General features: G+C 40.5%; 1 protein-coding gene across 1 annotated transcript in view; it reads right to left on the bottom strand.

The window, feature by feature from the left end:
• Window positions 1–669: 669 nt before the first annotated feature.
• LOC121874598 (dipeptidyl peptidase 1-like) overlaps window positions 670–11,947 on the bottom strand; it is a 110,612-nt gene continuing 99,334 nt past the window's right edge. The window contains exons 7-9 of the mRNA XM_042378820.1: window positions 4,552–4,674; window positions 4,152–4,373; window positions 670–1,326 (exon numbers count right to left, since the gene is read on the bottom strand). Coding sequence (XP_042234754.1) covers window positions 1,144–1,326; window positions 4,152–4,373; window positions 4,552–4,674 — 528 coding nt within the window. The 3' untranslated portion in view covers window positions 670–1,143. The remainder of the gene's footprint in view (window positions 1,327–4,151; window positions 4,374–4,551; window positions 4,675–11,947) is intronic.

Here is an 11,947-nt window from a genome sequence, read left to right as displayed (position 1 = left end):
TAATACATAAGAAACTATCCTATCTGTGTTAAATTAGTTGAGCCGCAGATCCATGCGGCATTCAGTGACTGTAGCCTCATAGTCGATATCTGCAGCAGTTGTCGGAGTAGGGGCAGAGGCTCTCGTTCCCCTGAGGCAGAGCAAAGCCGACCGAAGGAGAGAGAAGGACAGTCGACATCTCATCCAGGCTGTACATATGTAGTGTTATAAGTACATAGATAAGTCGTACTATAAGTAGTTTTATAAGTACATAGATAAGTAGTACTATAAGTAGTGTTATAAGTACATAGATAAGTAGTACTATAAGTTGTATTATAAGTACATAGATAAGTCGTATTGTATCATGAACTTTGTTATTATTACAGTGAATCGGGGGTGCTTGAGGACATTCTTGCTATTTATCCAAAATTTGCTAGCCCACACTGATTAGTCTTCAATTAGAATATGACTTCTTCTGTATATGAATACTGCCTTGTGTGGTAGTGAACAGCGAAATCACTGACATGAATCTGACCTATATATATATATATATATATATATATATATATATATATATATATATATATATATATATATATATATATATATATATATATATTGCTAATGAATATGATGTATTTCTTTGTGTATGAACCTCTGTCCTGTGTGGCAGTGAGAAATGATACCACCCTCAGTGTCAAGGCCTGACTGAACTACTTAGAATAGGCAAACTGTACTCCAAGCTTTGTCAATAAATTTGTTAATAAAAAGAAACCTCCCTCATGCCTCTTCCTCCGTTATCTTCCTCTGCTCCACGCCTCTTCCTTCGATATCTTTCTCTCCTCCACAACCCTTCTTCCGATATCTTTCTCTCCTCCTCGCCTTTTCCTCCGTTATCTTTCTCCCCTCCTCGCCTCTTCCTCCGTTATCTTTCTGTCCTCCATGCCTCTTCTTCCGTTATCTTTCTCTCCAGCAAGAATTTCTTGGTTTCACCTTCCCTTCCATGTCTGTTTTTCCTCACTACTCTTCGACACGTGTATTCCACCTCCTCCTCCTCCTCTTCGTGAATATCAACACATAGATTCCTCCTCCTCCTTACTCTCCTCGTCATCAATTCCTTCCTTTCCTTCCTCTCCTTCCTTCCTTCCCAACTCCTATTGTACCTTAAGGTATGATGGTCACCTTAACTGCCAAGGACTCAATGGCACACTCATCATTTCCTCGCCTGATCCTGAAGAAGCCATCTTCCCCCCACGTCTTGCCCCACGAGTTCTTCACAATCCAGAACGCCTCTCCCGTACCTTCCTCTATCCCGTAGCCCACCACCAGCACCACATGGTTTGTCATCTGTAGGAGAGAGAGAGAGAGAGAGAGAGAGAGAGAAAGAGAGAGAGAGAGATGTATCTGCTTTCGGTTACCTAAGACTCACTGATGAGAGGTAACTTCACAGTAACATTCACAAAATGTTTATGGGTTAAGTTTGCAAACCTAAATGGTCTTTTCTCCATTTACTTAAGAATAAAGAAGTATGCACAGTCAACTAGGATATCACCGTAATTAACACTATGAGCTGTGAGCGTTAATGATGGATGGAGCTTATTAATAATAGCTTTGTGTCCATACGTCCATCGGGTATGAGAGTTGAGTGGAGACTGGCTAGAAGCTGGTTACTTAATTGCTGACAGTATCGTCAAGAGGCGACCATGGAGTGGAAATATCCTATCACAAGATCAATACATGACAGCTCACTGCTCATGGAAAGTTACCGTGGGTGATGTAGTTATATAGACCAAATGTATATAACCCACATTTATATAAGTACTACTGTCTTTTAGACAGGGGCTAATACAGAGAGAGAGAGAGAGAGAGAGAGAGAGAGAGAGAGAGAGAGAGAGAGAGAGAGAGAGAGAGAGAGAGAGACGGGACTATTGAGTAAATTCCATCTGTGGTAAACTGTTGATTAAATCCATCTGAGGTTAAGTTAGGTTAGGTTAGGTTAGATTAGACATTGATTAAAATATGAAATAAAGAGGGAAGCTAACGTGCTAAGGTAAAAGGAAATGAGGGAAGCTTATGTGTTAAGGTAAGAGGAAGTGAGGGAAGCTAGCATGTTATGGTAAGTAGAAGTGAGGGAAGCTAGCATGTTATGGTAAGAGGAAGTGAGGGAAGCTAATGTGTTATGGTAAAAAGACGTGAAAGAAGCTAACGTGTTAAGTTATAGGAAGTAAGGGAAGCTAAGAAGAAGTGAAAGAAGCTCTTGTGGTAAACAAAGACGAAGTGAGGGAAGCAAATGTGTTAAGCTAAGAGGAAGTTAGAGAAGCTAAGAGGAAGTGAAAGAAGCTCTTGTGGTAAACTAAGAAGAAGTGAGGGAAGCTAGCATATTAAGGTAAGAGGAACTGAGAGAAGCTATGTGTTCAGGTAAGAGGAAGTTAGGGAAGCTACAGTGCGTGTTAAGGTAAGAGGAAGTGAGGGAAGCTAACGCGTTAAGGTAAGAGGAAGTGAGGGAAGTTAACGTGTTAAGGTAAGAGGAAGTGAGGGAAGTTAACGTGTTAAGAGGAATTTAGAGAACTTAACAGAATAGGGTAAGAGGAAGTGAGAGAAGCTAAAAGAAAGTAAGGATAGCTAACCTGTTAAGCTAAGGAGAAGTGAGGAAAGCTAACGTGCTAAGTTAAGAGGAAGTGAGAGAAGCTAAGATGAGGAGAGGGATAACAAACCTGTAAAGGTAAGAGAAAGTGAGGGAAACTAACTTGTTAAGGTAAGAGGAAGTGAGAGAAGCTCACGTATTAAGGTAAGAGGAAATGAGGGAAGCTAACGTGTTAAGGTAAGCAGAAGTAGGAGAAGCTAACGTGTTAAGGTTAGACGATAAGGGAAGATAGCGTGTTAAGGGAGGAAGATATGAGGAAAACATATTAATTTAGTGGAAATGAGGGAAGCTAAAGCGTTAAGGTAAGAGTAAGTGAGGGAAGCTAACGAATTAAGGGAGTGCTATTCACTAATTTTTGCAAGGGAGCCACTTCGGCAAAACACATTCATTGAGAGAGCCGCATCTACCGCAAAATTGGCGAAATACAACTAAATTAAGTAGTTCTGTCTGCTTGACTCTCCTTGTGCAATATTTGTAGTTTGTCACTGCAATCCTTGTAAGGCAGTCCAGATGTGCATTGGTCAATCTGTTCCTCTGTTTTCTCTTCACAATTTTCATTGTGGAAAATGTTGGTTCACATGTGTAAGTACTGACAAAAAAGGACCTCACTTTTTGCACACACTGCTTCAAAGATGGATCGTCTTTGTCTGAGCCAGAAGTGGTAGACATCTATTCTGTGCTCAGCTTTCAGGGCTTTCAGAGTGTCATTTGTTTGCAGTTCAACAATCTCACATCCCACTGCAGCACGGTCAGGGCAAAGGTCTATGATAACTGAGGTCGGAGGACACTGACACATGAAAGGGTTTTTCAATAAAATTAAAAAACTCCTTGTACTCCATTGCATCCTCATATTCTCTTCCAGCCTTCCCCAGGTTAACGGTACTACTCTCTCTAACGTTACTCACATTCAGTACTTTTCCTTCCGCCTGTCCACCACCGCAGATATCAATGAAGAGATTCAACTTCGGATCAGATACGCATCTCAAGCTTTTGGCTGACTCAGTACCTGTGTCTTCGGCTGCAGGAAGGTGAAATTATAAAAAAAATTGCGCATATATCGACTAGTGATCTTCCCCACCCTTCTGTATGGCAAGGAGACATGGGTTACCTACAGGAGGCACCTCAAGGCCCTTGAAAGCTTTTACCAACGCAATCTACGCTCGCTGGAAAGACAAGAGAACAAATGGCAGTATTCTCGTTGACACCAACTATAGGAGCATCAAGGCTACCATTATCCATGAACTACTACGTTGCACTGGCAATGTTATTCGCATCCACGACAGTAGACTACCGAAGATACTACTTTACAGTCACCTATCGAATAGTAAACGTAACGCTATACATCCTCACCCAACCTGACCTAACTTGACCTAAGCTGTCTTAATCGTAATGCAACTTAATGGATAAATTTGGTATTGTTAGGCAATATCAATTTACTGTACAGATAGGTTGGGGGCCCATCAGCCCAGGGCTTTATTTGACCTGCAATCCTTGCCTCAGCTGTTGTACGTCTGTTTGGCAGTGTTACCTCGAAGGGGTGAAAGTCCCTAGTAAGGCCCGTGTGATGGTAGATGCCGCCGGTGTAGTGGCGGAAGTCGTCATACACTTCGAACGACACAGAAACCGGACCGGAAGTGACGAGGGCCTCCAACATGGTTGCCTCGTTGCACGCTCCATAGTACCCGCCGACATGCACGTACTCACTGACGTACATACGGGCGCACGACGTGTTAGTCGCGCACGGGTCCTCCTAGATAGTGAGAGTGAGAAAGAGAAAATATCATTTCCCACAAGAATTTATTATTATGTTTTATTCAAATACACCATTTATCGACCTGTCTTTATTTCGATGGCCACATGAACTAATATAAACATATGAGAGAGAGAGAGAGAGAGAGAGAGAGAGAGAGAGAGAGAGAGAGACTCACATTGCCAGTATAAGGGTTACAGTCCTCGGCCACCACCCCCTGGTCCTGGCCGTAGCGGCCAGCGATGAGGTAGTCGTAGCCACCGTTACATCCCTGGGCCAGCGAGGTGCATGACACAATGTCCTGTAAGGTAAGGTCAAATTATGCCCTCACGGGTCTTAATCCTATTGACCCTGGCCTAAAACATTGTGAGTTCAGGTCAGGTAAGGGTAGGGCATATTAGTATTGACGTTCACTTGATCTGCAACTAATTCATGCAGGGTCAGAGTTCAGGTCTAGGGTCAGAAGCCAGGTCATACAAGATCATAAGTTAGGTCATTCAGGATCAGAGGTCAGTTTATACTGGGTCAGAGGCAATTCATAGTCAGTGGTCAGATTAGTTAACTGAATACAGTGCATCTAGTGTAATAAGAGCTAAAGACAAGTGATAAAATATTCACTTGAAATAAGGTTTTTTTATTTAGAAATAGTATGACGTGAAATTATGAATACAACACGTAAGGGAGCTGAACAGGATGTAGCAGCCCTGCATGGCTGCTTTGTCTGCTTCATTCACCTGTGATAGTATCCAGCAGAAACTGACCTGGCGGCCACGTCGCCCTTTGAGGAAGAAGCATTCCCGGTATCCCAAGGACCAGAGGGTGAAGTGGGTTTAAAGATTTCAGAACTTGAAGCACATTACAGTTGGCTCTCGCCAATAACGACTTCCACAATAACGTTTTCGACAATAACGGTAAGTTACAATAGATACCCATTTTCGATAATAACGTCTGGATTCTCTTGAATAACGGAAATTTCGCGAGAAGCGTCCGAGCACATCAATGATAGCATTTGTTTGCCGCCGTGTTGATGACGTAGTTGTCCACTCCGCCTCACTCTCACTCTCACACAAGCTCAGTGGAATACAGGGCTGCGCCCACGTGGGAGATTTTCGCCACTATAACCAGTGGTTGTTCGGGTTGGTGATCAATAATGGCTAACGCATTTTTGCCTGTGGGGGCTAGGGGAGGTGGTGGAGGGAGTGATTTGCCACCTGAATGACTGGGAACTTTTAAAGTGAGGAAATTGAACTGTCCTGAGTCTACAGTGCGAAATATTAAGAGGAACTTAGAGGAGACCAAGAAGAGTATTGTGCTGGCTAAAAATATTTCGGTAGTGATGGAAATGCGAGGCGAGCTATGAATGATAAAGGCGATAGAAACAGGTTGTTAGTGATAACAGAGCATTTTCTTGTGAAATGGTTAGCTTGTAGAATGAAAGACAGTGCAAGTGTTAGCGGCCCTCAGATACGGAACAATCATCATACCAAGCACCTCAAAAACTCCCCCAAGCTAAGTGTTATATTACTCAAACTTGTTATTTTGATGATTGAATGGCAATTCTTTTTATTTCAGCTAACAAAAAGTGTTAGGAGGGCTTCAAGGGGAAAAAATGGGTGAAATTCTTGTGGCAGAGGCACCAATAAACCCTTTTTACATGTATTTTAATGTCACACAAATAAAGTTTTTGCTAATAACGGTGTTTTTCAGGCACCTATTAAACGTTATTGGTGAGAGCCTCCTGTACTTGAGTCACTAAAAATGGTGAAACTTCTGTTCTTGAGAGTAATAGTCACCTTCAAGGCTAGGGGAATCTCTGAAAACTCAGCAGTAAAAATTGAAGTAACTGTAAAGCTGGAGAGACTACTCCAACTTCAACGCCAGCATCAGACTTGGATCGATTGGTAAAGATTAGAGGCGAGTCCGCTTGCTAGGATGCTCTATTCCTGTTAGCCGTCGTTTCGGTGAAGTGTCGACAGAAGTGTATATCGGGGAGAGCCTAAGGTGCTACTGCCTATGTGGGAGATAGAGAGTACCGAACGTTACATGAGCATAATATCCGAAAATCCTAGGCAACGTAGACAGTTGGCATACAGAGGAAAGCAATTTCTTCTAGCACATTCGCACTCGTTGGAGAACCTAGGTGTGTCTGGATGCGGTATCAGTGACTGGCATCGCAGTTCCATTGGGATCTCCCCAGCATCAACCAAAAGGCTCGGGAATGGGAAAGTCTTAAAAGCTCAAGTGGCCAGATCAATACCAACATGGTGGAAGGCATCTAAAGTTTTTACGTGACACAAAGTTGCCGAGGAGTAAACCTCGCATCCATAGTCAACACCCTGTCTAAGGTGAAGAGAGTAGCACAAAGTGCTCCCTAAGAAGTGTGAGCCAACACCTGGGGGACATCTTAACCACGAGAGACATATGGTGGGGGAATTCAAGTGAATTTCTTGTCAAAGTTCAACCCAGATGAGTCACGTCCTCTCCACAAACGGAATCCTGAGTCTGTATAGAAATAGGCCAGGATCTGGATGGCCACGGTTTTCGTTGGAGAAAATAGGAAACCACGCCTTTTGGCCCACTTGGATACCCCATCCAGTGATAACTGAAGGTGGCGCTTTGCCATCGACATCCTTGATACAGAAAAAATATCGATAGGTTACCCACGTAAAGGGAGCTCGTAACATCAGAAGGAGAAACGTTTACATTGACACTGATGGCAACGGCAAACAAAGCAACACAAAGCACACTAACCCTGTGGGACACCCTCCGCCTGGCACTTCACGATCAGCAAGAAGCGACTGTTTTAAGTTAGTCATCATCTCTGTTACCCACGCTCATGGATACTTTTAAGGATCCCATGCCTCCAAGCTGCATCATGTGCTCTCTTGAGATCGAAAAAGACAGTTAATGATACCGCTTGCTAGCAAAGGCCCAACATATAGATGACTCTAGCCGAATCAAGGGATCAGTTGTGAAGCACATTCTCCTGAAGCCACACTGGGACTGCGGGATGAACTCTCCATGTGACAGGAACCAAACCACCTTTACGCTGGCCTTCTTTTCTAGTAGTTTACACAAGCACGAAGTCAAATCAATGGAATGACTTCGATAACGGCAACATCTATACCACTTTGCATCCAAAGTCTATAGAATACAGTATAAGGTCTGCTCACGCATCAAACAAAATGGAACCTCTCAGAGCTCGTGACGTCATTTTTGTCCACCCCTCTCTGGCTGAGTTCACATATTGTACTGAGACTAAATTTTAACCTCAGTAATTGTCATTACTATTTAAGTTATGCTAAAAATTTTCATGGTGTCTGTTTATATATGTGTACAGTTTTTTTCAGTGTGATCAGGAAAATAAAAGTGGGTTGCATAAAATAACTTTCATTACATTTTAACAGTAGCCATTTACTCATATGGTTTTATTTGATATGTTATTTAGATCTCACCAATTTACTAATTTTGCGATTTTGTTCCGACATTGTACAAAATGCTTCATAACATCAGCAGGGAGCTGCATATATTGTGATATGTCCGAAGTCAGTGTTTTTATTACTCCTCCGCCATTACCGTAAGGAACTAGGTTTCATTAATTAAACTCACTGAGATCAGGTATTATTTTTTCTCATATAGCCTACAAAAATTATATTCAGCTACCTTTGTACTAAATCCATATCCTAACTATTTTTTCTAGCTAAAGCATATGTTTATAGGAACACTTAACTAACTTATCAATAAATAAATACCAAATAAATGCTTGTTTAGAACCCCTTTTCGCCGCTTACCCAGCTTCCACCGCTGGTTACCAACGGCCAGGTCGTATATACAGAAACAGTAGATAATATATCATAAGTGTCGTCGAATTACCCCTAGCTGTCCTGCCAGTCTCCGGTAATTTCCCGACGATCGGAATCAGTGTACAGACAAAACAACAGGCAGGTATATTTCACCAGGTCACAGAAACACCCTTGTGAACTGTAGTCTTCTTTAATAATTAATTAGTAAGTCTTCACACAACTGTTCACAGGGTATGTCTTTACCATTGGACATCTCGCTTCGAATATATACAGTCAGCACACTACCTGTGTACAGTCTCATTCAAGATTCTTCGACCACTGCTGGAGAAAGCTGGCAACTCAAGGCCGTTTGTTTACTCGTACGAAGTAAAAATTATGAATATAAATGTAACACTAGGATCCCGCTTCCTCTATCAAGGAATAAACAATTGAAATTGAATTGAATATAAATGTAAAAGTGATCTGTTATTGTTTACTTAGTTCCCCGTTGCTTAATTTAATGGTTGGGCTTTGTTGTTTCTTATTATATTATACTTAATGTTTTCACTTTATATCGCTCACAACAATTCCACAATGCTTAAACAACAATTATAGCTGTCGCTAGGCTTGTACTTCACACTCTAAGCAGAAAAGGCGATTGACTCTTAGGCAGCTGGCGGGTGTTAATATAATCTCGTCAGACATCTAGAGCATTCTAGCGACATCCAGGCGTTGCAGGTCGGAACGAGATAAGTTTGGAGAGTTCTGGAAAGATCTAGGCTTACAATACATAAGTAAATCATAACAAAACTGATGCCTCATATTCTAGAAAATTCATATAATAAGCAATACATTAATATATACACAAGAAAATCTCCCAAAACTTACCAAATAACTGCTGCTTGGAATAGAAAATAATCAATACACCTAGTTCAAAAAAATTACAACAGAAAATTATGCCCTGGCATAACATGCTGAATTCCATCCCATACTTAATACCCTACATATAACGTACTAGACTAGGGTTGCCATACGTCCATATTTTCCCGGACATGTCTTCCATTTAGGTCTCGAAATCTTCATCCGGAAGTAATTTTTAAAATTCTTCAAAAGTCTGGAATTTCAGCTTCCATCATTTTCTCCACGAAAAAAAAAAACATGAAACTGTAATGACGAGAGAGAGAGAGAGAGAGACTGAGAGAGGGGAGGTGGAAACCGTTGAGATCTCGTTCAGTTTTCGTCAGCTGATAAGTCACGTGTACGCCTGTACGGTGTTGTCAACTTAGCTGCTAGCAGCTTTTGGACTAGCATGTAGTGCCATGTACTGCTTTTCCTTGTTCTTCAGCCACACGCATTATTAAATTTTTTTATTTAGTGCTATTACAGCCATAAATGAAATGTTGAAAGTATACCATTTTTTCTTATGGCTTTTTTTAAACTGTAGCATTTGTTTTTTTTGTCCTGCATTTAAGGCATTGTAGCAATTTTCAACCATAATCTTGATGTGCATGGGCACATCAAGTCACACACAGTGGAGGAAGAAGACTGCAGCTAAGGGAATGAAGATATTCAGCCTTAGGCAAATGTAATTTTTTGTATGATTTTTAAGATTTCTTTACCATGTATGTTGTATATTAGCCTACATTAAAAACACAATATAATACAGAACACCGATACTGGTGTATATATATATATATATATATATATATATATATATATATATATATATATATATATATATATATATATATAAATAAATATATTTATATATATATATACCCTCCGGGCGGCTCATCCGCTAGGCCACGGTAGGACGCCACCCTCCGGGAGGCTCCACATTGTCTCACTGTTCAGTCCCCAAAACTTCTTCTTCCATCAATAATTCATTAACGGTGTATGTAAGTTCCACCATGTTTTTCACTACAACGGTACAGCAAAGTATACGTTTTTAGCATTAAACTGTTATTATTTTATTGTCTAATCATCACTACATATAACACCACCCATCATCACTACATATAACATCATCCATCATCATTACATATAACGCCATCCATCATCACTACATATAACACCATCCATCATCACTACATATAACACCACCCATCATCACTACATATAACAACATCCATCATCACTACATATAACACCATCCATCATCACTACATATAACACCATCCATCATCACTACATATAGCACCACCATCACTACCATCACTACTACCACCATCATCACTACCACCACTACTACCACCATCATCATTACCACCACCATCATTACCACTACTATCAACCAGTCTCTACCACCACCACTATCACCACAAACATGCCGCTATCACCATCACCACCACTACCACTGTCACTACCACCGTCACCACCACCACTACATATAACACCATCCATCATCACTACATATAACACCATCCATCATCACTACATATAACACCACCCATCATCACTACAAAAACAACATCCATCATCACTACAGATCGGTAAAGTAGTTTCCGAGATTCTCGTGCGGACACACACACACACACAAACACACACACAGAAATACTTCTTTGTTATATATATATATATATATATATATATATATATATATATATATATATATATATATATATATATATATATATATATATATATTGTTACGAACCCCTCCACCAATTGTCATGATCTACCTACCCAGCACTACGAACCACGCCATCTATTGTCCTGATCTACCTACCCAGCACCACGAGCAACGCCATCTTGGGACGAGACACGAGTATGACTCGTCTTAGTTACCACTCCGGGGTTTCCCTTCTCCATATCCTGGTTGTTGCGTCACTTCCTCCAAGTCTTCTTTGTCAGCTCGAGTTCGAGGAGAGAGCACTACACTCTGGGAAGTGACCACAGGATCACCTATCCTCTAAACCTACGGCACAGTGACTACCTATCGTCTTCTACAATACTCAGCCTTACTCGTCAGCCATCTCAGCTCCTCACTTAAGTATTTGTAATCTTGTATTGCCTCTCCCACCTCCACCTTGCTTCACGATTGTTTTATGTTTTATTAATATGTATATACTGTTAATGTTTAGGTTAAGTTTGGTTAAGGGTAATTTATAAGCTGAATATTTTGTTAAGGGATTTATGGTACTTTATTATACACAACGAAAACTCGCATCCTTTGTCTACCCTTTTATAGTCCGATTGTCTTTGTTTTGTTTTTTTGTTACCTGTTGGGATCTGGGTAGACGTATAACTATATTCTAAATCCCCAACTCGTAACAAAATATATATATATATATATATATATATATATATATATATATATATATATATATATATATATATATATATATATATATATATATATATATATATATATATATATATATATATATATATATATATATGCTGATAACCACAAGGAAAGAAGAAAACACGAAGTTCCAATGCTCTGTTTGTTCATCTGAGGGATAATAAGCATTGCATTGACTGGGATAATGCCTCCTCAATATTACCTTGTAATTCAATTGACAGTAGGAACATTATAGAATCTAGTCTCATTAAACATACCGAAGCAGTCAACATGAATTTGAGTAATGGCATGTACAAGCTGGACAATTTTGTAATTAAGAAGATTTGTAACCAGGTGAAAAGGTTGGGTCACCTTACCCTCTGACCTGACTACCGACCGTTGCGGTGCTTTTTAAAGATTAGTAGGGTCATTACCTAATACCTGACCATTGTGGACCTGATCTCACCCTCCTCTGTATATATACACCTTGTTTTGTACTTCTCCTT

This window comes from Homarus americanus, unplaced genomic scaffold (genome assembly GCF_018991925.1).
Source record: "Homarus americanus isolate GMGI-L3 unplaced genomic scaffold, GMGI_Hamer_2.0 scaffold34360, whole genome shotgun sequence".
NCBI lineage: Eukaryota > Metazoa > Arthropoda > Malacostraca > Decapoda > Nephropidae > Homarus > Homarus americanus.
This window is presented reverse-complemented; position numbering and strand designations above follow the sequence as displayed.